Source organism: Hydra vulgaris, chromosome 10, assembly GCF_038396675.1.
Source record: "Hydra vulgaris chromosome 10, alternate assembly HydraT2T_AEP".
NCBI classification, from domain to species: Eukaryota; Metazoa; Cnidaria; class Hydrozoa; order Anthoathecata; family Hydridae; genus Hydra; species Hydra vulgaris.
In genome coordinates, this window is record NC_088929.1 from 27,767,835 (window position 1) to 27,795,757 (window position 27,923).

The 27,923-nt window shown below is 26.1% G+C and overlaps 1 protein-coding gene across 3 annotated transcripts in view; it reads left to right on the plus strand.

Moving 5' to 3' along the window:
* Positions 1–27,923, plus strand: part of LOC101237845 (ubiquitin-protein ligase E3B) — a 61,147-nt gene that overhangs the window by 11,081 nt on the left and 22,143 nt on the right. For 2 of the 3 annotated variants that reach the window (XM_065807672.1, XM_065807674.1), the window contains 15 exons: positions 590–642; positions 3,190–3,254; positions 5,554–5,718; positions 6,892–6,939; positions 7,731–7,782; positions 8,253–8,338; positions 10,031–10,113; positions 16,191–16,293; positions 16,851–16,965; positions 17,136–17,170; positions 19,035–19,064; positions 19,179–19,288; positions 19,488–19,633; positions 19,777–19,932; positions 24,856–25,030. In XM_065807672.1, coding sequence (XP_065663744.1) covers positions 590–642; positions 3,190–3,254; positions 5,554–5,718; positions 6,892–6,939; positions 7,731–7,782; positions 8,253–8,338; positions 10,031–10,113; positions 16,191–16,293; positions 16,851–16,965; positions 17,136–17,170; positions 19,035–19,064; positions 19,179–19,288; positions 19,488–19,633; positions 19,777–19,932; positions 24,856–25,030 — 1,422 coding nt within the window. The remainder of the gene's footprint in view (positions 1–589; positions 643–3,189; positions 3,255–5,553; positions 5,719–6,891; positions 6,940–7,730; positions 7,783–8,252; positions 8,339–10,030; positions 10,114–16,190; positions 16,294–16,850; positions 16,966–17,135; positions 17,171–19,034; positions 19,065–19,178; positions 19,289–19,487; positions 19,634–19,776; positions 19,933–24,855; positions 25,031–27,923) is intronic. The other variant, XM_065807673.1, reaches the window with a different exon arrangement.

The window sequence follows — 27,923 nt, forward strand, 5'->3', positions numbered from 1 at the left end:
AAACACGATTAAAAAAAGATAATTAAAAATTTTCCTTGAGAAAAAAAGATTATCAAAAGACAAATTTAAATCAAAAGACAAATTTAAAACAATTGAAATCAAGACAAATTTATAACAAAATATTTTTAGAAAAATATAGAGAAACTATTAATAGAAAAATATTTTTCTCTTAAATTTTTTTGAAAAGCAACCTCTAAAGAACCTCCTCTTTTAACATTATTTTTTGAATCACCTCTGTTAGCCATTTTTTTTAACAACCTCTTTAGCATTGTTTTTTGAACCACCTCTGTTAGCTCAATATACAATATAGCTGACTGAATACAAAATAAGTTGAAATTATTTAAATTTGGTAAGCCTCTATTTTAAATCTGCAAGGAGACAGTTTAATGAAGCGGATTATTTGTACAAGTTTATAACCTATTAGGACCAATTCTTTTATAATAATATAATTTAAGTAATATATAATAATTTTTATAATAATATATTTTATAATAATATAATATAATTTTCTATTAAAAATGTTTTTTAATACTTTTAGAATTATAACAATGCATTTAATAATTATTACATGTACTATTTTTTTTATAAGAACCGAGTTTGATTCCTTGCTACACATTGAAAAGTCTAAGACAGGAATAACAGGTATTTATTTTTTTAGAAGAGGAATAATATTTCAACAAAGTATTATATCAATAGTTTATGTATTCCAGAACTATAAATTTACAGTTATTATTTTTTAAATAGCAAATGTTATTCTTATCTTGCATATCATATAAATGATTGAAAGGTAAAAAGATATCTAATAGTAAATGCAGTTTTATTTTAAATATGCTTTTATATGATTAATACTACAAGTAACGTTAGGTTGCTTGCGACCATAGTAATCATTTGTAGAAAAGAGAAAGAGATTATAACTTTATGATGATGAGAGACTTAAGCAAAGAATTTGAACAAGTACAACTACATTTACAATGTGTTTTTCGACTTTGCCTCAAAAAGATTTGCCTCAAAAAGAAAGATAGCAAATGTTAACTTTGCAATGGATTGTATTCATGATTTTCATGAGAGATCAGTAGTGAATCATAATCCGAGAAGATATAAAGTAGAGAATTCAGTGAGAATGTTGCCATTTATTAATGTAGAGTTGCCAATCATCAATATAAGAATATCAACAACATTGCAATAATTATTAGCTGTAACTTAGTTTTGTTTGGGTTCAAATTTACCAACCACAGCAAGCTCAAAGCTGTCACAAAAGCAAGGTCATATTAAAGATTGACTGCCTGATCAAAAAATGATCAAAAATCAATCACGACTGTCTGATCATGTGATTAAAAAATGATGACTTTTTTGACAAGACTTGAATGTATAGTTGTGTCATCAGCAAACAGAGCTGCTTTAGAGGTTAGGTTATCATGGAGATCCTTAGAATAGATAAAAAACAACACAGGACCAAGAATAGAATTGTTAGTACTATATATTATATCGGTTTAACAAACAAAACAAAAAAAAATTGTTTAAAAACGCCCAGTTTGGTTTTTGTTAATGAAGATCATCTAAGTAGCTGTTGTTACAGCCACAATCAATAGAGAAAGTAGCTGTTGTTATAGCCTCAATCCTCAAGAGAAATTAATCAAAATAAACTTGTTCTGTCTTGATCAAGTTGAGGATGATTTTATTGTGGCCAATGAAAATGTAAACAATACATTTAAGTCAATAGAAGAATTTCAGATAAACAACAATGGAAATAGTTATTTAAAGGTTGCCGATCAACTTTTATTGGCTGAAATGAAAAATATTCAAAAGTAGACAATCAAATTTTTTTCCAGTTTTTTAACTGATCTTGTATAAATATTCATGAAAAATGAAATAAAACTGCTCAACTAACATTTTAGCAACATTTTTATATTTCAATGTTTTTATTCCAGTTTTCTTCCAGTAATGTTTTCATTCTCATACTCTTTTACTGTATGTAAAGTCAAGTATAATAACAGTGTATATTAAGTCAAAATGATGTTACACTGACATGACATGACAACTATGATTGACCTTTTGACTTAACTTTGACAACACTAATAACGTTTGGCCTTGTATTAAAAGTTTTAAAGTATCTGTTATTAATTATACACAGATGCGCAATTTTAATGACTCAATAATAAAATTAAATAGAGTAAAGATATGATAATGACGGGAGGCTGATTACATGCAAATCTTATGATAATGATGGGAGGTTGATTACATGTAAATGTTATGAGTATGAAGCATTGCAAAAAACTTTATTAAATGGAAATCTGGTATTTTCTATAAGTGAACTTTATATAGTATAAATTGGCGTAAGTGTCTTATAAGATTTTGCATTGGCATAAGTGCGAACTTGCACAAGTGAGAAGCAGTTGTCATAACTTGAATAAGCGCGAATGTGAACTGGCATAAGCACACTAAAAGATTTTGCAAACACTGGTATAAGTACTTATGCTTGTGTAGGTGTAAATCATCATAAGTGTGAAGCCAAAACTTGACTAAATGTCAATTTAAAAAAAGTTAAAACCAACATGCATACTTCGAAACCCAATAGTAGATTCTATAAAACTCAATAGGTTTTATAAGTGTCCCTACTTATAAGTTTTCATATACTTTTTTTTTGTTGATAAAAGCTTGTATTTTTAAAAGTTTATGCTTATACAAGTTTGCTCATGTTTATGGTGTATTTATAAAATTTTACACTTATACAAGTATGCACTTAATTTTTTTAATTTTATTTGATAATCACCTTATTATTATATTGCAAATAAAAAAAATTCAAACAGTTTTGTTGAACTTAACTAAAAGACAACTGAGATAATATATTCAAAGTATATTAGAGTATGCTAAGTATAAACAAAGTATATACAAGTATGCTATGTTACCTTGGAGATACCATTGAAAAAGTTTCTTTTTATAAAGAATTACCTTGTTTTATGTGTTTTTTTACTTCTTAATAAAAAAATTCACAATTTTTACGCCCACACATATAAGAGTTTATAAGAGTTTTGTTTTTTACGCGCACACATATAAGAGTTTTGTTTTTTACGCGCACACATATAAGAGTTTATAAGAGTTTTGTTTTTTATGCACACATATAAGAGTTTATAAGAGTTTTGTTTTTTTGAGCTTGCAATGTAAAAGTAATTTTAATTTTTTCCTTTCCAGCTATGACACTTTTTTCAAATGCTCGCAAGTTGCTTTTCTTCTACAAAGAAAAAACTGACGAAAAGGTATTTGAATTTATATATTTATATAAATATATTTATGATTTATATTAAAATATTTTATACAAAAAGCTTTTATATGAAAAGTTTAAATTGTTGGATGGTCTAGACACCTGTATGTGTATCACATAGTTTAGGCCTTATCACAAGATGATGCAGTGTAACAAAAATGTGTAACACTTATAAATGTAACTTCACTCAGCTTTGATTTTTATATTGTTAAAAGTTAAATTGCATCAATAGTGTACTTTAAAGTACTGCATTGCAATTAATTCTTTCAAATATTATTGCCTGCATCCCTCGTTTATAGTATAATCAACAATGTTTTTTGAATCATAAGCACTTTTGTAACCAGAATGAAAAAAATATTGATTTGAAACTATAGATTTATAAATAAAAATTTTTAAATTTGAAATGAGTATAAAAAAGTAACTTTAAATAAAAGTAACATTAAATAAGATTAAATATAATAAACAAATTAAATTTAAAGCACTTTTTATTTTTTTACTCAGTTGGGGAATTATCATGTGAAAAAAAATTATTTAAGTATGTTTTTTTTTAATCAAAAAATTAAGTTATTTTACAATTGCGTGTGAATATACATTGACTAAGGGTTTGGGTTTAGCCAGGGTTTTGGTTAAACTTAATTTGATTAAATTTGCTTTTGATTAAAATAAAACATTTTTTCAAGTTTTGAATTTTATTCTTTTAAGTTTAAAAAATATATATAATATATAAAAAATATATATAATAATATATAAAAATTGTTTCTTGATGCAATATTTTAAGTAAATAGTTTGGTTAAATGCAAGAATGCCAGTATGGTTACATAGTACGGTTAGTATGGTTTTGACAAACCTTTATTAGAAATGCAAAATGAAACAAGCATTTTTTGATCAAATTTTACAGGTTTCCTATATTTTACCCAGTAGAAAATATAATTTCCATTGATTGTGCTGTGAGCCTAAGTGTAATAAGATTCATCATCAATGATGCAAAATTTTCCTTGCAGATGCTCAATAAGGCAATCACATTTTTGGACAATCCTTTCTTGCTAGTCATTCTATGCATTGGTATCATTTTCATTTTATGGCAGCTGTTGCTTGTCTACTATTTTTAGCAAGTATTAAATCAGGGCTATGCTACATTCAAGTTTGCAAGCGGTCTGTCTTTAAGAAACATCACAGTGATTGAACATAATTTTTTTTTCATTCAATTTTTTTGAAACACAACTATTTCTTTTAACTTTTTTATAATCAGAGCCGGTGGTATATTGCTTTATAATCAGAGCCAGTGGTATAATAGTAGATTATCTTGAATTTTTATTTATTTTGAAGTTGTTTAGGGTGAACTTTTTTTCCATAAGATCAATGTGCGAAATAAAAATGGAAAAAATAGTTATAAAAAAATATTATATATATATATACATTTGTAACTTCCTGTAATTTAATTTTTGGTATAAATTGAAGTTTTATTAATTTGATCATTCATTTCTGATGAATTTTTGTTGATGAAACACAATGTTAAATGGAAAAAATTTTTGTTAAGTGATTTTCTACTAATATATAATTGCTCTGTTCTTTTAAGAACATTGAGCACTCTATTGTGTAGAATACTTTTTAAAGTTGTTTAAATATATATATATATATATATATATATATATATATATATATTATATATATATATATATATATATATATATATATATATACACACACACATATATTAAAACAATACATGATTCCAATACTACTATTTCACTCCTTGTATGTTTTACCTATTTATGTCAGTTGAGGTATGTATTCTCCTTGCATGTTCTACCTAATTAAGTCAGCCCATGTGTTTTAAGTCCACTACCTGCATGTTCTACCTATTTAAGCCAGTCCATGTATGTACACTCTGCTGCGCTAATCCCCAAATAAATCAGTTGATAAAATAAAAATAAAAAACTAATAAATAAATTAAATAATAAAAACAGTAAAAAAATAAAATTAGAAACATTCTGAGTTTAAAAAAAAATATTCTAGTCTAACAAGTTGTGTTTTTGCGGTTTTTAAAAAGCGATAAAATTTAATTAGTTTGCTCAATTATTTTAATGCTTTTTACATGATCAAAAAATACATTACTTTATTTTGTCAACTTGAGTGTGTCAACCCCTTTGAGTGTGGCGAGTCACAGTTGTGGCTGTTAAAGTGATTTCTAAACCTATGTCACTAAAATATTGGTTTTAATAAATGTATATAGAAATGAATGAAGATGTAGATGAATACATAGATAAATATATTTCAATGTATTTTGGTTTTAGAGATTTCAATGTTTATGTGAAGCTATTATAACAAATCTTGAATCTGGCAAGGAACCAAAGTATTGGTATATGTCAGTAATGCTAATAAAAGATTTTACAACTTTGTGGGTTTCATCATTAAAGAAAATATTATATATATGTTTTACATTGCTTAAAAGTCCAACTGTAAGTCAAAATTATCTTTATTCTTGTTTATTAGTATAAATTTTGCTTTTGTTATTTACTTATTTACTATTTAGTAGATACAATAGGCCAGTCTTAAAAGGTGGAAGGGAAATTGTAGGAAGTGGAGGATGGGGTAAGCTTATTAGTAGAGAGTTTAAGTAAGATTACTAGGTAAAAGGTAGGGTAAAACTTTTAAAATAAGAATAAATTAAAAAAATTAAAAAATAAATTAAAAAGCAGGAGATAAAAAGATCAGAGGGTTAAGTTTAAAAAGTAGGGATTACATAAATTAATACTCAAAATATCTATCATATCATGTTTTATAAGTTGTTTAAAGATAATTACAAAATTATTTTTTGATCACATGATCAGTAACAAGCTAATAATAATGCATATTACAACTTTTTTTTTTTGCAGTTTTAATATTAACTGCTTTAGCAATTTACTTAGTTTTTTTATTAATTTTGTTGAATGCATTTTTTATCAAAAATATTCATTTTTGGTAAATCTGCTAGAATTTTTAATTTGCTTGCAAAGAGACTTACAAGAGATTAGGTAAACTCTTTGCAAATGAGACTTACAAAAAATTTGGTAAACTTTATAAAGACTTACTACAGATTAAGTAAGTTCTGTGAATAAGTTTTTTAAGTACTGAGTTTAAAATTTTTGGATTGTGATTTAAATGTGGTTTAACTTAAATATTGCTTTTTTTTTAAACTCTATTTTTTTCTATTTTTATATACTCTATTTTTCTCTATTTTTATATACTTTATTTTTTTCTATTTTATTATTTATAATAGTTGTATTGAAAAATTACTTTTGGTGTGTTTTTAAACTTTAACTGTGTGTTGTATAGAAGGATGTTATTGGTTTGGATTGGGATTCTATGCAACTGTTATTTATTAAAAATACAATTTGTTTACATAACGTACTAATTACTAAGTGCGAAATTAAAAAAGCATAAATTAACATAAAACCGTAAACTACCAGTAAAATTTTCAAGCATTCCTAACTTTTAAGTAAAAATTAACAACATTTTTTTTTGTAATCTGTTTTCTTTTTAATATGGAGTGTTATATTAGTTTTATATAGTTCGTGTTTTGACAATATTCTTTTTAATATGCAGTGTTATATTAGTTTTTTATAGCTTGTGTTTGGACAACTTTTTTTTAGGCAGCTGTAAACTCTGGAAAAAATGGAACAAGTCTTTACTTAGCCATGGTAAATATAGTTTTTTATGTGAAATTTATTGGTAACCGTGGTAGTTGTAATTTTCAATGCTAATTTTAAAAGCTTGGTATTTACAATTTTCAGTTATTTTAGTTATTTTCAATTACTTGTTTAATTGTTCATTATATTTAGTTATCTTCTATTTATATATTATTATATTTAGTTACTTCTCTTAAATTGCTAGCTATAATCAATTTTGTTATCTAAATTTTTATATCGAATAGTATAAGAAATATTACTATTATTAAATTTTTTAAATAAGTACATACAAATGAAAGTGGCTTGTGGTGTTGATTTGGTTCATATGTTTTATTTAAAATCTTTTACATTTTTTTTAAACAGTATTATTTAACGTTTTAAATGTTTTTTAAAAATGACATTGCAGCACTTTTATAATGAACATTATTAAACAATGTGTTTGTTTTATTTGGGTTGAAATTTTTTTTTGTTTAAAATAAAGAGTATTAAAATTTTATTAGAAATGGAATCATGATTTTGGTATAAGTTATTCAGTATGTTGTAAAAAATTGTTTCAATTTATCCATAATTTCATATTAAATAAAATAATGGCATTAGGAACCATTAGGAACCAACATTTAATTTAGTTATTATAAATGGCCAGAAATCATTAGTAGTTTATAAACAGTATTAATTATTAGTTGTTATATCTCACAGGGTTTTTAATTTATTTAAAAATTTATTCAATTACAATTTACGTAGTTCCACACAAGTGTGGAACTATGTAAATTGTAATTGAATAAATTTTACTTTATTATTTTTAGTTAGTTACGTTCACAGATTCTTCAAGTTGGAAAATTTTAAAAATAAAAGGGGGTATGTTATTTTTGTTTAATTTGTGCCACTTATTTCATTAACACTTAATACCCTATAATTAATAATAATTTTAAGCCCTAAAAAAATATTTATTATATACACACTACATGGTGGGGGTCAAACTCAGAACTTCTTGCTTATGAAGCAAATGCTCTACCACTATCAGAGTTATTGAATTAAATTTGAACAATATTAAAAAATTTTTTTCCCAATATTGCTCAGATTCATTTTAATGCATTTAGATGACATGCTTTTTTTTCAGATAAATTTCAAATATTCATAAACAACTTTTGCATTTTGTAAAAGTTGTTTATGAATATTTGAAAGATTTGGTAAGTTGTTATTATAGAAATTTAATAAGTGGTGTTTCAGATTGCAGACACTATGTTTCAGATTGCAGACACAATATGTTTCATATTGGATTTCATAATTTTTACAAATAAATAACAAGATTATTATTTTTTAACTAGGTGAAAACATTGCTCCCATTATGCATCAGTTGTGTAACAGTTTGATTACAGACTTAATTTCAAGAGGCATGATAATGTGTTTAGAGGTTTAATTTATTTCAAGTTTTTATTTATATATAATCTGCGTATCTGTGTTTCTGCACATGTCAATAACCAGGGAACCATGGTTGTCAGTTCCTAAACAAAATGATCTCACAGAATAATAGCATGGGATGTCATAACAAGCTACTTGGATTTTTTTTTGCTCACTTTGACATTTCAATTGTTATTTCTTTGACCAATAAATCTTTTACTTTCAATTTATCCTCCTCTTCTAAAGCAGGTTTACAACCTTATGTGCAATACCAGGGGCTATTCTAGGAAAAAAATTTGGGCGGCAGTACCCCCCGTCCTGGAGAAATTTAGCGGAAATATTGCCAAATATCGGCATTTTTCGCAAAAAAAACAATATTTTCCATAAAAAAAAGATTAAAAAAAAAAGGTCCTCAATTTTAAATTGGGCCACACTCAAATGCGGTCAACGCTGCCGAAAATGGTCTAGAACAGCCCTTGATTACAGGAACATTATATTTTAGACTTTTTTCTGTGTGATCATAATAAATAGCTTTCTTTTAATTAATCTTATGAAATAATTATCTTGAATGTTAGCAACAGTGAATTATTTTGATAATGTTTATTGACAAGTAATTAGATTACAGCAAAACAAATTGTTTATTAAATAGTTATTCCGTTTTTAAATTTGACTTTGAATTTTGTAATGCTAAATAAAGTCAAATCATGCTGATAACTTTCTATTTTTTGTTATATTATGTTCTATTCTATTTTTGTTATAATTTTTTGTTTTGTTTTCAAACTTCAAAAAACTCATTAGCAACCTTTCTATTTAAAAAATTTTCACTCTCAAAAAGCAATCAGAAGCATTGTTTATTTTAAATGAAATTGACAGAGGCAACTAGGTTTGAATTAAATGTTGTGCAGGTTGTTTGAAATCTGATGTCATTAATGTATTGCCTAGAAATTTTTTACATTAAAAAATATCAATTTATTTTATCTTTATTTTAAAGCTGTTTAGTAGTTTTGGGCAACAATTAATCAATCTTAATATTTATAACAACCTTTATATTTATAACAACCTTTATATTTATAACAATCTTTATATTTATAATAACCTTTATATTGTTAATAACCTATATATTTATAACAACTTTTATGCTTATTACAACATTTATGCTTATAGTGACCTTTATGTTTGTAACAACCTTTATATTTATAACAACCTTTATATTGTTAACAACCTTAGTATTGTTAACAACCTATATTTTTATAATAACCTTTATGCTTATATAAAAACACAGTAGTTTTTAATTTACAATTACAAATTGCAAATTACAATTACAAATACAAATTAAATTTACAAATACAGAAACTTTGTTTTTATTATTTTATAGTAATAAAATTATTCAATAAATTTATTATATAGTAATAAAACTGCTTTAGATGATAAAACATCAGAAATAATATTGTCTTTTTTTAATACAAAAAATTAATAATATTAAGTTGTTTTTTCAGAAAATTTGTAGCTTAACAACTTCCCATTTCAAACTAATTTATGCTAATTTTGGGAATTATCTGTTTTTTATTTATTATTATTGCAGTATTGGTTGCCATAGTTGTTTACTATGAAAAATATGCCATAATTATTTACACTTGCAAATGTTTAAACTTAATTTTATTAGAAATTATTTCAAAGTAACTTTCTACTCCTTTTTTTATTTAAGGAGTTCTTGATGAATGGATTATGTCGCGCCAGCATATCTCTGAATGGCACCATTATCTCGGCAACAAATACATTGTTTTTTAGGTAAATATGTTTATATATATATAATTATATATTTATATAAATATTTATATATATATATATATTTATATATATATACATATATATACAGTGCTCGAAGTGAAGAAAAAAAAGTAATGGGATGGTATTCAGTAAATTAAAAATACCACCTAATGATTGTTATATATAAAGATTTATAGAAAGGTGGCGGGATGGTTTATACTTTATAAAAAGGTGGCGGGATGGCATTCCGCCTCACTTCAAGCACTGTATTTAAGGGTGTCCCAAAAAAATTTTTTTTTTGTGCGCCATCAAAAACTTGGCCCTTTTATGTAAAAAGACGATATATATAAAAAGTGCTTGGTGTAAAGCTTGAAATTTTCGAAAAATCTCAATTTTTGTCGTATTTTTTAAATTTTTATTATTTTAAAGGTACCTGCAAAAAAAAAGAGGATGAAAGTTATTTTAAAGTAGCATTTTTTAACTATTATTTTCTAAAGTAGTTATCTTTTACTTACATTTAATAGTATATTTCAATTTTTTTTTGATTATTGGTATTTTATTGATCACCGCTATTTTTTACTTATTAACTTTTGATTAGTTTAACATACATGTGATTTAAAATGGTTTCAACATTTTTAGTTTCATAATTAAATGTATTTTTAAAGATGGGTCGTACATTAAAAAAATCCAGTAAAAAAGGACCAGGGGAAAAGGAAAAGTACACTGTTCAAAGCAGTTTAAGACAATCACTATATCTGTTAAAATATCCCATAAATGAGCTTCCAGTTAACCAGCTGCCTAGTGTCAAAAATATCTTGCAATACTTTCACTTTTTGAAATCTTTAAGGTAATTTTAACAGCTAGTTTTTATCTAATTTATTTACTTAACCCACAGTTCATGAATATGAATATATATTTCAGTTGATTCTCTTTTATATAGGAGCACCAGATTTCAGTCCAGGAAAGAAATTATTGCCTGTCCAACAAAAACAGTAACCAGAAGTCTAGTTTGCCAGTGTAGAGCATGCGAAAGATCAATCAATAGATGTGTAACTTCAGCTGTCACTGACGTATGGGTAAAAGCTGGTTTTACGTGCAACATTATTAGTAGAGGACCTGTTAGGTAAATTTTACAACAAAAAAAAAGTATTGAAGACTTATCTTGCTTTTTAGTAACTTCAGCTATGTAATATTTTTCAGTGAAAGGATCCTAAAACTCACAGAGAATATGACAAAATGAAAGGATGGAGTAAACTAAACTGAAGTTCAAGCAAAGGGATCTGGACTCAAAAGCAAGTTGATTTCCAGGTGGAGGTTAATACCTTGTTTGATATATCTGTTCCTCAAATAATTGACATGATAATGAAAGATCAGAGAAGAACGGAAAAGGCAAAGAAAGAAGTAGGGCTCTATGAAGAAAGGAGAGATTTAAAAGAGTTTAGCAGTTGAATGATTAAAAAAACACAAAAGCTCAAAAAGAGAAAAGGACTGTGGAAACATTTGACAGATTACAGAAGTCGACAGACAAGAAAAGCACAGACAAAGCTTTGGATGGACAAATCGAATTTGAAGATGATGTTAAGTTGCAAGTTCCATTTTATGTGAAGAAAGTGATGGTTCTGAATATGATTATCCAAATCAAAAAAATCGAAAATAGTTTTAGAATCAACACCTGATGAATTAATTGAAACTACTTCTGCTGTTAGTGTTTGGTATAGAATCGACGTTAGGCCCCAGGCTTCTATAATTTTTGCTATCTGCAATAAAGCAGGTGTTGACTTGCATGAGATTAATTTATCAAGATTTACTCTACACAGAAAAAGATACAGAATAATTGAAAATCTTGGTAACTATTATTCACAAAAGTGATTAAGTTTATTTGTTTTATTATCTTTATTATTTTAAATGTACAATTTAATTGATTTAGGAGAAACACTACAACAGGATGTTATTAATGTTTTAAAAGGAAAAAAACTCATTGTCCATTTTGATGGGAAACTCCTTAGACAGCTGGGAGAAGAAAATGATCTGACAGTTACCTGTGAGAGAATTGCAGTTAGTGTAACCAGTCCAGATTTGGAATGTAGAGATGATTTTTTTGCTTTGCATAGTACAAACAGAAAATTCAACTGGGTCCAAACAGGCGCATTTATTCCTCAATCTCTTGGAATACTATGATATTGTTGACAATATGATTGGTGTTTGCTGCAACACAACTGCATCCAACACTGGAAATTTTGCGGGAGCAGTTACAATCCTATAAACTATCCTTAATACAAGTCTTGTCTGATGCATGTGTTGTCGCCATATTATTGAAGTACATATTAAACATTTGATAATTGCACTGACTGGTGCTGAGACCAAGTCTTTTAGAAGAGAAGAGAAATTTATGTGCACTTACAGAAGGCTTGGTCAAAAATTGTTGACAAAATAGACACATCATAAGATAATCTGTTTAAGTTTAACTGGACTTCTTTAGAGATTGGATCACCTATCTATAATATAGCCCAGGCAGCATTAAAGTTTAGGGAAACTGCACTAAATGAAAATATTTTCAAGAGAAGAGACTACAAAAATCTTTGTCAGTTATTTGTTTACTTCCTTGGTGGTCATGTTCCTGCTATAAAATTTCATTAGCTAGGAGCTTGCCATGAAGCAAAGTTTATGGCAGATGCAATTTATTTGCTTACATTAGAAATGATAAAAGACATCTCAAACATCATGAATGAAAAGAAAAAGAAGGTGGTTCAGACAGCTTCTTTATATCTTTACTGTCCTTGGTTTTTCAAATGCTCTCTGAGTAGTAAAGCACCAACTAATGATTTAGCAGCATTCAAAGACGTGCTTGATTTGTAAGGAATATCCTGAGTTTTCTCAATCAGTACTGAAAAGCATGCAAAATCATACCTGGTATTTAAGTCTGCAGCTTGTTGTAATGGCTGTAGTGGATGACGATGTTGAAAAAGTTGAGAAGAAGATTATACTCCCAAAACTCTTACAGTATCCAGTTCCTGAAGAGTTCATGAAAGGTAAACCTAAAATGCCTGTAATCACACTGTCTACAACACTATCAAATTAAGTTGGTGATTAGAGCTGGATTTTGTTTTGCGTAGCCCAGTTTACCCATGACCAGGTTGAGTTAGCTGCACAAGGGGACTTTACTGTTTTAGGAAACTTTAAGTTTTTTTCACCAAGGATTGTGCAGAAAGAAATATAAAACTAATCCAAGACTTTATTATGTCATACCAAAATGAAGATATGAAGCAGAATGTCTTGTTCGTTGCAAAAACCACAGAAAAATGTTAAATACAAATCTGATTAAAACCCAGCTAAATTAGATTGTGATATTTATTAAGCTAAATTAGATTGGTGATATTTATTCAACATTTCTTTCCATGATTCTTTAACATATGCAACATATATTTCACATAAAATTTATTATAATAAATGTTTAACATAATTTTTTTTCTGATATTTTTAAATTTTAATCGTAAAAATAGGAAAAAATCAAAAAATTTGATTTTTTCAAAATTGAAAATTTGAAGTTTTAGACCAAGCGCTTATAACCATTTAAATTTAAAAAAATCTAATATATTGGGTCATAATATACCTAGTAACGAAGTTCTAGGTATATTATGACCAAATTTATTAGAATTATTATGACCAAATCTATTAGAATATTATGACCAAATTCAATCTAAAAGTAGATAGCGCGCATCTTTTTTTTCCAAAAATAACATTTTTTTGGGACACCCTACTGTATATATATATATATGTATATATATATATATATATATATATATATATATATATATATATATATATATATATATATATATATATATATATATATATATATATATATATATATATATATATATATATATATATATATATATGTATATATATATGTATATTTACAGAGCTTGTTTTAAATAAAAAAATGGCTAAGCTCATTAGCTCTTTGTGATTTTGATGTCATAAAATTATCTTGATTTTTTTTATTATTTAAGGACATTACCTTTTTAAAATTACCGCAAAACAAGTTTAATTTATTAATTAAAAAAAACAAATCAAGAAGGATTATTTTATAAATGTATATATTGTGGAATGTCTATTTTGTTTCAATTTTTTTTTAGTTTTAAATAATTACTTTTAATTTTAAATAATTAAAAGTTTACTATTACATTTTTTATTATCATTTAACATAAATTAATTTTTTTCTTTTCTTGACATTTGTATAAATAAATTAAAATATGTTTTTTTTTTTCATTATTTCTTAAAATTACGGCTTCGCTAAAATGATTTTTTATTTTAAAAAGTTATTAACAAACAAAAAATATTACTTTTTGCAAAGTAAAAATCTCAAGTTAATCACTTTATCAGTGCTTTATTTTTGAGACAAACAATTTTTTAAAATTTAAATAACTTTTTTAATCAAAATTCTTTCTTAATTATATAAGGAAATTTCTGTTTTTACTTTTTTGATATCACATAATCTATTATTTATATAAAGCTAATGTGACTATTATAAAATATTATTTTTGGAAACTTATTTTTTGGTTAGTAAAACTTACAAATATAAACGAAGGCATTGCAAGAGCTATTGCTTCAAGCGTAAATTCAAGCAAAAAAATTAATAATAGAGTTATATCCTTAAAAAAAGTTTTTTTTTTTAATTATAAAAAAATAAACTCTAATAAGAAGTCATTTAAAGTTTAATTAATGTTTTATAATGTTTTTGATAAACCAATCATTATAACAAAACAAACAAAATTTTAAAATATCAAAAGTGGCGCTAATATAAAATAAAATTTATTTAATTTAATTTAAATTAAATTTATTTTTTAGCTCAATAATTTTTTGTTTTGTTTTTTTGTTTTGTTTTTAAATTGGGTAATTATTTTTGTTATTGTTAGTTATGAGAAATTGTCTAAATAAATGTTCTTGCTCTTGAAAGATGATATAATAAAAATTTACTAGAAATTTATTTAATAAAAAATAAAATTTTTTTAATTAGGTTTATTTTATGATTTCTTTTTTTATGCGCCTATAACATCCTTTTTTTTTCTTTTAATGAACTATCTATCACTTTGACTTATATAATAATTATCATAATTAACTTATATCTATCTGACTATCTATCTACTAAGATAGATATAAATTGATTATAAATAAGACATTAATTATTAGATCTGCCTATCTATAATCAAAAGCTTTTTATTTCAATCTTTTTTAAAATTTAACATTCTTTATCTTTAATTGTGTTGGTAATTTTTTGTTTGCAATTCAACTATTTGCAAAATGTTGCAAAATGTCGTGAAAACAAATTGAAGTGTATAAAGAAGTTTGGAAACTTTTTAAAGAAGTTAGTAAAAATAATGTGGTAAGAAGTTCTTGAAAATAATGGCGGATAAAAATATGTGCATATTTGAAATTACTTGGTCTACAATTTCACTATGACAACAAAATTGATCCTGTTAATTATGAATTTAAATTAATTTTAAAAAAACTTAAAAAAGTTCTTTTGTTTGTCACTAAGAAGACTTGACTGCAATCTCTACATCAAAGAATGCCTTTTAAAAAGACTTTTGTCATTTATTAAAAAGCACAAGTGCCAATGTATCTTTTGGACCAATCTAGTTGCATCCCACTACTCTAAGAAGGTTCTTAATGATGCAAAGATAATAATGCGTAAGTTGCTCCTAAAAAGACGAATCTTCCCAACAATCCAGAAGAGCACTAGATTGAAGAATTTTGAGCATCACTTAAAAGATTTCTTTTTAAGACAGATTAAGTGACAATAAATGAAAAAGATTTCCAAAAAAAGTGGATTGAGACCAATAAGGTGACAGGGGGAAAAAAAACCAAAATGATTGTATCAACCTGCTCAAAAATTTGATTTCTTGCAAAGCAACCTTCAAACAACCTCCCCAACCTTTTTAAAATTTGATGTCTCATTTTAAAAGGCTTCAAGTCTAATTATTTCGCACACATTACTAATGAATATTGAAAAAAACTATTTTTTTTTTGGCTGTAATAAAAGTCTGTAATAAATGAACTTATACTTTAAGTCTTTTAGCTTTGATTCTTTTTAGATCATTCAAGACTTCATCTGAAAGTGCACCAACAATGCTTTTCATTGTACATGTTCTCTCTATACCTGCATACATATACCACTTAATTCAAATGGCACCTGAGGTAACTAATGTTGCAGAAATTATTATCAATTCATCCTTCCTAATTATCTTAATCAACAATTACTTTTTTTTATTTAAATATGTAAAAGAATAAAATATTTTATTTATATAAAATTATTTTATTTTTAATAGCTTTGTAAAAGAAACCATAAGTTTTAAATTATATGTTAAATGATATAGTTTTGAAAACAAATTAATAAAAACTATGGTTTTTTTACCTTTTTATATGAAGAGAAATACATCTGTTTTTATGAGAAAAAGGTATTTACTAAATTTACTAAACAAGTAAAATTAAAGATTTAGGAAGAAAAAAACAAACGTTGGTAAAATTTAAGGACGATTGCTCTATTATCAAATAATGGAGGAAGTTTTTGAATCTTTAAACATGGCACAAAAAAAAGCTGTTCATGAAAAAAAAAAAGGAATTGTGATTGTAGAATACATTAGGTGTTAGGTTTTTCTTTGATAAAAAAGGATTCTGTTATCTTAAGAATCACAGTAAATATCCCCTCCCTTTATCCAGCATTAAAAAAAAAATTATGTTATGTATTTTTTTAGAGTGGAGGAATTCTAAAGGAAATGTTTCCAAAGACTGTCGAATATCTTTATAACTATGAAAATTTAAAACAAATTTACACCAAACTTGATGTTAATCGATCACTTTGTGTTGTTGGTGAGTTTGAACTTTTTAAATCGAAACAGTTTTATAATAGTTAAAAAAATTTATTTAATTTTTTTTTTCTTGGTTTCAAATTTTATGTTTGAAGCATGTATGTTGTATACTTATTTTAAGGTTGTTTTATATTTTTTTAAGTTTGTTTTAAGTTTATTTTGTTTGTTTAGGCAATTTAGTTTATCTGTTTCATCTAAATACTGAGGTAATTTTTTTTCTGTTTTTTTGTTTTTCCAATTATTCAACAATTAAAAGCCAAGTTGAGCTCTTAATTTATAATAAATTTTATACATGTCATTTAGCTTTTTTATTTATTTACTTTTTATTACAAAATTAAAAACTATAAGTTTAATAAAGGGCTCAGCCTAACCTTATTTCCTTCTTAAATTTTTTTTTTTTTTTTTATTAGAACAAATAGATTCCAGAATATTATAAGATTAATCATAAAATGTCAGAATGAACCCATACAAGGTTCTATAAAACTATAAATGTAAACTATCAGAATATAAAGATCTAATAGTTCTGAAAATATGAATAGACTCATGTTAAATGAACTGTAGAGAATATAAACAAAGAAAATATAAATTTTTGTAGAAAATATAAATTTTTGAAAACTTAAACAATGTCTTTTTTTATTACTAATACCTATCTAATATTTTTATTTTGTTGTCATTATTTAAAAAAAAAGTCCCACTTAGGATAAATATTTTCAAATATACCAATCATATATCTGCTTGTCATAAAAATAAATTTTAATGATGAATTTTGAAATTATTTATCAAGTATGTCTTTTTTTTTTTTTTTTGATCAAAAACTTTAGTTCTAAAAATTCAGTATTAAGGTAGAAAAACATCATAAGAAGTAAGGAGAGAGGGGGAAGGGGGTTGGTATCATGAGGAGGGGAGGGAGGTCTTGGTCAGTGAAAATTCTTTTGAATAAATTTTTATTTGGTTTTAGTAAACAAAACTATATATAAAACTGTATATAAATATGAATATGTTAATAAATATAAGTAAGAAGTATGTTTGGGATTACTTTAGGAAAAACATTTTAAAAAGTGTTGTAAGGGGGTTGTATTTGAAATTTGTTTAAAAGTAACATTTCATTAGGTTTGATTAAACAAAGCTAAACAAGAAAATTGTTATAAATATAAACATAGTTGATTATTGAAGATGTTTTTAGTCTTTTTTTGTCATAGTTTTAGAAAAAAAATAACTTAAATAAGGGTGACATGGGGAGAATGGTCAATAATAAAAATTTTCAGATTTCTTTTTTGTTGTTTTTGGTTTTGATAGACAAAATTACATATGAAACCGTATAAAAATGTATATACTACATATAAAAGTAGTTCGAAATAAAAAAAATTTATGTCATTTTGGACACCCTAATATATATGTATATATATATATATATATATATATATATATATATATATATATATATATATATATATATATATATATATATATATATATATATATATATATATATATATATATATATATATATATTACTTTAGGAAAATATAGCCACAATGCTGAGGTATAGACTTTCACTTTCAATATTGAAGGTAAAAAATTACATAAATATAATTCTTGTTGCGGCTGGAATTTTATTAACAACTCCGGCAAATCAGGATGGAATTGAAAATTTTCATTCCGGTACACCCCTAGTAAATACATATGTATATGGATATAAATACATATATGTATATATGGGTGCATAAGAATTTAGGGTACTATCTGCCTTTTTTTTATGTGATAAGAATTTAGCAATTAAAGTATTAATTAACAATTAATATCAAAAACAAACAACCTAAAAATTACATAAATAATATTATATGTTTAGACATAAATAACATAACTGACATATAGTTTATAATTATAAAGAATAACAGCAGTAAAACATTTTAACAATTAGATATCAAAAGTTAGATTCTCACAACACAAAAAATGCCAGATTAGATCTTATAATACTCATGCTACAATTTGTTAATTGTAGGTTGTTTATAGATGTAGAATAAAAATAAATATTTTATTTTGTTATAGCAGTTATATATTTTGTTATAGCAGTTTCAAAAGTTGAAGTTTCAATTAAAGGTATTTTTTTATTTCAAAGTTTTTGACAGTTTAATTTTAACTTTTTTAATTTTAAGCAGATCTTTATATTTTTTTAAGGGTTTTTATTAATTTTAAAAAACTGAAACATTTTAGGTGGTTTTAATTGGGCTATTAAAAAACATTCAGCTGTGCGTTGGAAAACAATCAGGCAATTCAAAATGGAATCCAATATTTGGGTGGTACAATGAGGTTTCTACCAGTTGGTAATTTTGAAATTTTTATTGCATAATTATGTGTTATTTTCTATATTTTAATATTCTTAATTAAATCTTTATTTTTTCGGTTATTAAATATTAGTTTTATATTAGTTGTAAGACATAAATTAAATGAGAGACTAGAATTATCTAATGGATTAATTGTTATCATGATAATTTCTTTTCTTTTTTTTAATTTGAATTTTAGCTCATTGAATGAAGCATACATTCATATTATAAAACAAATTAAGGTTTTATGGCATCACCAGTTAATCAAATGTTTTTTTGAAAATTTACCGTCATCTACTGAGTCAGAAGGACTTGTTGTTCAAGAAAGTGAGAATCAATCTAAAGGTTATTTTTTAAGTTTTTTATTCTTGTTCTTTATTATTTGAAAATTTTATTTTTTAAGATATCAATAAAGTTGAATTAATTTACTGTTATAAATTAATTCAATTTCATTATAAAAGGTTTTTCTAATATCAAATTATTTTTAGGTCGTTTGCTTCGAAGAGCCTTCATGAAAACATTTAAGAAATCTTCTGAAACTTTAGATCTGAATGAACCACTTGTGATGGATATTTGCACGTCATGTGATTTATATCGCACTTTGACTGTATCTTTGGTTCAACTTAAAATGGAAATTGTTGCAGGTTGGTTGAGGTACTTTGTTTATTAGCAAGATAAATTTTCAAACTTTTTATGTTGGTGCACTAAAAATAAATTAAAGAAGATAAATGTAAATAAATATAAAACAATGAGATACACATAAGTATCACTTACTGATACTTTATTCACAGATGCTTAGGAGGTCTTGTTAAGAAGCATTATGCTGTATCCACTTTAAGTAGGAAATGGCAATTTTACCTATGCGTTATACCATTTATGTTGAGCCATTTATGTTAAGCAAAAACTTTTTTTCTATTGGAATATTGAAATTGTCTTTGATATATATTTTATCTGGTGTTTGTTTAGAAAACGCTAGGTTGTAATTAATCATTGTAAAATACATTTTCATTGCAGTTCAAAAATTATTTAATTTTTTGAAAGAAAAAAAAAAAAAATTTTTTTCAGTTAAAAATTGCCAAACTGAGTCAAAGAAAAAATGCTTTAAGTTTGAACTTTTCTTATTTAATTAAATTAAATTTTATGTTCATTTTACATTCAACGGTTTTTGTTTATTTATGTATAGTTTAAAATCTATGAATTTTTTTCATTCGCTTATGATTAACTGTTGATAAAAGCATTTTCAAATAAACTATGAGTGAGGCCTGTAACTGTTTATAAAAGCATTTTCAAATAAACCATGAGTGAGGTCTATAACTGTTTATAAAAGCATTTTCAAATAAACCAATGGTGAGGTCTTTAAGTATTTTAGAGAATTTAGTGATTAAACTTTTTTTAAATATATAACAAGTTTACGAAAAAACAATTTTTTTAGTTTTGAAATTTATTCAATTCTTAATCAAATACTGAATTTAGATTTCATTAATATTTTTTTTTATAGTTTAAATGATTTTTATTGTTTAAATAATTTTTAATGGTTTAAAATTCAGTTTAATAATTTATAAATTTAAAATACGCTAATAATACAGTTTAACTTCGAGCAATACAAATAAGCTAAGTTGACTTATGTTTACATGCATTATGCTACAGATCTAGTAACAAGGCCTACATAGATATATTACATTAAGTATAACGATATATAATGTAGAGTAAAATAAAGGTAGGCAATTAAAAGAATAATAAATATGTTATATTGTATGAAATAAATTATATTGTATGATATAAATTACAATGTTTGACATAAATTAAACTATTTAAAAATATGCTAGTAGTAGGCTTTGAGCATTTTTTATATTTCTACTTTATAGTTGCTAATTCAAGTAGTAATTGATTCAACTCTGTATATATGTGTTATATTATTTTAAGTAATTGTAAAATTTATATTAAAGAATTTGTTTTTATTTATGTAATGTTTGTAATATTTAATAAATTTGTTTACAATTGTTGTGCAATAGTTTTGTTTACAGTGCATATTAGTTTAAATTGTTATTTAAAGTTGAAGCAAAATGAAAACAATTTTAAGATGAGAATAATGTCGAGGGGGGATGTCTAAAATAAATAGTAAAATAATCTTAAAATTATATCACAATTGAGGAAAAGGTCTTGCTGATTGTATTAGTAACCAAAGAGTACACAATCAAAAATAGATCATTTGCATATATATCCCTCATAAAATTTAAATATTTTCAAAAAGGGCTATACAGACCTAAAAATGCAGCATCCAAAATGCTGAATTTAAACAAAATGAACCAAAATTCATTTTGTTTAAATTCTTTATATAATTTTTTTTTCTTGACATTTCTTTGAGACCTAATATCTTGTCTAAAGATATCTTGTTACCTAATATCTTGTCTAAAGATATCTTTTTTTGTTTTCTTTTTTAGATAAGATATTAGGTCTTCGTAAGACTTAATTAAATGACGTTACTTATCATTCGATTCAGTAGTGTTAGTTTTAATTTATCTTGTATTGTATTTTATCTTGTATTTGTTAACACAAAAATTATTAGCTTTAGTTGTGACTCTACATTGAACATTGAATGAAAATGAAACAAAAAGTTAAAATTATGTTGAGAGCTAATAAACTTAACAGATATAGTTTATTGAAAATAACTTTTATTTATTTTTTTCTCTAAAGGTGTAGAATTTCTTAAGTAACATGATGAATTTTATTAAATTAAAATGATGTAACTATTCTTTGTTTTTTTTAATTTTTTATTTTGTTTCTATTACCTTTCCTACTTGACATAATTTTTTTCTATAAGTATTTTACATTTTACTGTGGGCTTTCATTGCTCAGTCTAATTTTACTGTAAGCTTTTGTTTCTCAGTCTAATTTAAGCTTCAGAGGTTTCTTGCACCAAAAAAAAAGCTAATGTTATCATATGTACATAGATATTTAGCTACATATTTGATTAATTTTTCATTTTAACTTAAAAATAATGTAATTTAAAAAGTGTTAGTAAAGTAAAAATAAATATAAACTATATCATAAACAAAAAATTTTTATAAAATAAAAGATATGCAAATATATAATATGACTAAATAATATAAATATGAAATTCTCCATTTTGTACACAAAAAAAAACTTTATAATAATATATACAATAGGGATATGACAATTTTGCAACCCTATATCCCCATACTAAATTTAGTGGAGATTTTGTGCAAAAATCAGAAAAATAACAAGCATTTTTACTATATGTCAAAAAAGTTCACCCCCCAATTAAAAAATATTTGAAAATTTTTTTAAAAAAATGTAGTTTTGCAACACATCTTCCACTACTTTATAGAAACCAATAAACATGTATAATTAAAATTTGTCTACTGTGTATTTGACAATAAGTATTTAATATTTAGTTTTTCTATGCTATGGCATAATGGCATATTTGAACGTTGTGTTGGTATTGGTGTTGGCTCAGTGGACCAAAACCTTTTCAATGATTTCAATGCTTTAGGATGCTCATTGCATGCTTCTAATAGATTAACAAAGTCTGCAGGATTGAAGTAGTGACCCCCAAACCATATATCACCCCATGAACCACAGATGAAGTCACATGCTGCTTGAGCTGATTCTGATTCTTGGTATTCTGGTACTAAAATGTAAGCAAGTAGAATAAAAATGGCTCTCGAATTCCACCTTGCATTGCTTATAGCAGGAAGTGATTTGAAATTAACTTTTGGAAAGTTACCTGTGCTTTTAAACTTTCTATAACATGCTATTAAGTGATTCAGGAAATCCATGTCATCTCTCCAGCGAGTTCGCTTCACTTTCGTCAAAGGATTTCCAATATTACTAAACAATAGCTTCAAGTTCTCGTAATCTTGCTGCAACCTTGTCACAAAAGAGTAATGGAGATATGGTGACATTGTCGATCCTTCAAAAAGATCATTCATGACATGTTTCAAAAGAGTATCTAGAATATGGTGTTGGCATCCAATAAAAACAGGCTTTTCTAGTCAAATGGTTTTAAAATGTTTCTGTAACCGTGTAACTACACCATTTCTTAATCCTGTATTTGTAGATGTTGTGTCAGATACAATCATTTTTATGGCTGGCCACAGCTCATACTCATCTAGCACATGGTTTATCCCATTATATATTGTTTCACTTTTTCCATTCATCATTTCCAGAACAGCAAGCCTAACCTCTCTATTTTCATTTTTCAAAACAACTACTTGGTGTTCCATTTTCTTTATTTGTTTTCCATCAAAGTGCAAAGACCACTTTTCATTTTTTAGGTTTTCCATATAATTTGCTTTCAACTTTTCTCCTTCTTTCATAACACCTTTGTAGATACCACTTTGCGTTGGAGTATGAATAGAAATACCACTTTCTGAAAGAGTTTTACAGACTTTATGTGCTTTTTTGGTACTAATCTTAGCAGAAATCACTAAATTTACTGCTGAATTTGTTTTTTGTTTTTTAGATGATGATGAAGGACCTTCAGCTTCAATATCACTGCTGGAACACTGCTCTTCACTTTCTGAAGGTTCTCCTTCACTAGCTGATTCAACAAAATCTTGTCCTTGACTGATGGACATTTGTTTCTTTATCAACACTAATTTTCTTGGATGAATACCTTCAGCATCTTTAATTGTGGTACAATATCCAGCTCTTCCATTTGTTGACTTTTGAAGACAATAAAATTCTTTATCTTCCTGACACAACCATTCACCTTTCTCATCGGTTATGTCAAACAATCGTGTAAAATTTTGAGTTCCGGGTTTTCGACTATCTTTGTCAAGTTTTTTCAATACATTTTCTATTTTTCTTTCTGCTGCCGATTTCCCTTGTTGAATAGGAATATTTAGCTTTCTCCATAGCAATTTAGTTTCTTCAGCCACAATTCTCTCCTTTCTACTTTTCACATTTGATGACAAACTTTTAAATCGATCAATGATACGCTGTTCTGTTGGCATCTTATTCATTTCACTAATACTTTTAACAACAGTAGTACATTTTCTGGAAGTTTTAGCTTTTTCAAACCTTACTAAATTTGATTCCCAAACTTTCTTATTCTTGTTTGAAGCAACTCTATTTTTGGACATAATGTTCAAAACACAAGATAACAGTTTGACCAAGATAACAGTTTGACAAAGTTAAAGAAGACAATTCCGGTTATATACAAAAAACCAATTATAAAATGCTGAAGCACTTCCGCGCGGTCCAACAGGGTTCAAATCGAAAATTGCAGTTATTAAAAGTTTCAGTTATCTCGTAAAGAAATCTGTAGAATTTATGATGTTTGTGATCACAGTCGTATATTGAGTAAGATTGGGTTCTCTATTATATTTCTAATTTATAACTCACTAAAAAGATAGAAAAAATTATTTTCAGCTTGAGGGGTGATCTTTTTTGACAATTTACATAAAAAAAATATATTTTATGTTTATAAATATAATTTCTCCACTCATGGTTACATGGGGAATAAAAAATTCTTAAATTTTTTTTTTAGTCATACCCCTAATATACAAACTTGTTTTCTTTACTGAATTTTTTTTTTAAAGCATTGAGTTTGCAAGAGGAAGTGCTTGTGCGCTTATGGAAGTTTGTTTATTCACTTGGGCCTGGAGCAGGCCTAAAAAGTATTCTCAATTATATAATGGGTAACTCTGTGACTTTACCTGCACCATTGTCATCACTACTTGTATTGTTTTTTGAATGTTCTCTGCAACTACTTCCGTAAGTAATGAACTTTAAAGTTTTTGTGATTAAAAATCTTGCTTATTATTCTCAAAAGTATGTATTCTAAGATATGATAAAATTTATGCAGTTAAATTATTTTTTGTTAATCTAATTTTCTTTAATAAGGTTGTAAGAAAATGGTTGACACTAGCTTTCAAAAAAATTGTAAGAGTCATGGAAACATTCCATGATTCATGCAATTTATACATAAAACTTATACAGAAAATTCCAAAGCATTTTCATGATGGAAGGGAAAAAAGGAATGATGAAAAATATGGTGAATAAATTTTTTGATCATTAAATTATAGTAAAAAGGTATGACTCTGCTGAATGCAATGTTGGGTTTTGGTTGTTGGAAGAAGAAGTAGTAGCTTGTTTGAGCAGCAGCTATTGTAGTGTTTGTAGAAAAGAGAAAAAAGTTGTAAGCAACCTTACGATGAATTTTATATTCACTTTACATGAGTTCTTAGTAAGTGTTGTCATTTATCAAAGTTAGATTTTAATTGTTGGAACAAGAGGTAGTAGCTTGCTTAAGCAACAACCATTGTAGTGTTTGTGGATAAGAGAAAAAAATTGTAAGCAACCTTACTACAGATTTTATATTCATTTTGCATGAGTTCTTAGTAAGTGTTGTCATTTATCAGTAATATTGGAATAATTATTAGCAGTGCAAACAAATGAATTCTGTTTGGGTTAAAATTCACTAGAAATCATATTTAAGAAAGGCTGTCTGTTCTAACCAATCAAAAAGTGATGATTTTTTTGTTAAAACAGGAGTACATGGCTGTGTAATCAAAAGTTAAAACATTTTCCAGGTAAGATCATTAATATTGATGAGAAACAGAACCAAGCACAGAACTTTCTGGTACCCCAGAGGTTAATGAAAATCAAGGGGAGTATTATCTATCAAAGATGACTTAAATACTATGTTTAGAAAGGTGTTTTCAGAGAGGGGTTTTAAAATTTCAGAGCCACAAAATTGCAATTGATGCCTTATTGGATACAGCCTGAGCTCTTATTGGATACAGCACAATTCATTAAGTACTTAAACCTGGTGTTGTAGAGAAACTACTTTTTTTGTGTCTCATAAATTTTGAATCTAATAATTTATATATTATAAATAAACATTTTGAGTCTAATAACTTACTTTCTGACCATCAATATGGATTTTGATCTTCTCGCTCTACAGCTGGTTTGCTAACAGTAATAACTAATAGGTTTTATTGTGCATTAGATAAAGGTGGAGAGGTCAAGGCCATTGCTCTTGACATTTCAAAAGCTTTTGATAAAGTTTGGCATGCTGGTCTTCTCCATAAGCTTTTTTTGTATGGTGTATCTGGCAACATCTTTAAGATTATTGAATCCTTCCTTTCCAATCGTAGTATAAAAGTTGTTCTCAATAGACAGCACTCTTCTTCTTATTCTGTAACTTCAGGGGTTCCTCAAAGTTCTATCCTTGGCTCTATACTCTTTTTAATTTACATTAAGGTGGCATTGTTTGCTGATGATACTACCATTTATTCTTGTCGTGATAAGAAACCAACACTCTCTGATTGCTTGGAGGGGGCATTTGAGTTTGAAAAGGATCTCACTTCTGCTACAGCATGGGGCTTACAATGGCTGGTGAACTTCAATACAGATAAAACTCAATTTTTTTCAGCCAATCGTTATCGCAATAAGAATATTATTGCGATAAGGATTATGAATGCTGATGTACTTGATGAGTCATCTACTCTTCATCTTATAGGATTAACTCTTACTTCTGATCTTTCTTGGAAACCATATATCAAATCCGTTGTAAAATTAGCATCTGCTAAGGTTGCATCTCTTTATCGAGCTCAATGCTTTCTTACTTCGGATTCTATTCTCTATAAATCTCAAATTCAGCCTTGTATGGAATACTGTTGCCATATCTGGGGCGGATCTTCTAGTGAAGCCCTTTCTCTTTTAGAGAAGGTGAAAAAACGCATTGTAAACATAGTTGGACCTGCTTTTGCAGCCAACCTCCAACCATTATCACATCATCGTAATGCTGCTTCTCTTTCTCTTTTCTACAAATACTATAATGGGCACTGCTCTAAAGAGCTAGCGTCTCTTGTGCCATCTACTAATTCATTCTCGTGTTACTCGTCATTCAATTAAGTCTCATTCTTTTTTCTGTGACTGTTCCTAAGTGCTCCAAAAACTATTATTCGTCTAGTTTTGTTCCTCGAACATCAGTTCTTTAGAATTTGCTTCCTTCATCTTGCTTTCCTGATTCATATAATTTGCAATCCTTTAAGTCGTCCGTCAATCGTTATCTTGCTCTACAATCTTCATCTTTTCTCTTCCAGTAACTTCCAACTTTAATTAGTGGTTGCTTGCAGTCTTGTTGGAAGCAAAGATGTTTAAAAAAAAATACAAGTTCAAACATTGCAAGAACTATTTGTTTTTTGCATCATTTTTACGTAGGTTAATATATTTCAACCATACATATATCATTTGATACAATCAAAAGAAGACAATTAAATTATTAAAAATGTTGCTAAGTAAAGCTGTAAATTTTTATTCAAATAAAAATTTTTTTTTTTCTTTTATATGTTTTTTCTTTTATTATTAGCTTTGCTTTAAAAAATTTTTATATACTATTAAGCATATGTTTTTTGAAAGAGTTTTAAAAAGTTTTACTTAACCTTTTCAATTGAACTTCAAATAAATTAAAGCAAATAGATATGATTGATGAAATAATTTTTAGATAAAAAATAACTTTATATATAATTTCAGATAAATACTTTCCAAAAATATGCAAATATCAGTTTATAGTTAAATAATTAAAAAAAGCATGACATTGTTTTAAATAAAACATTTTTCATATATGGAACCACCTATCAGATGATTGAAAATTATCAAA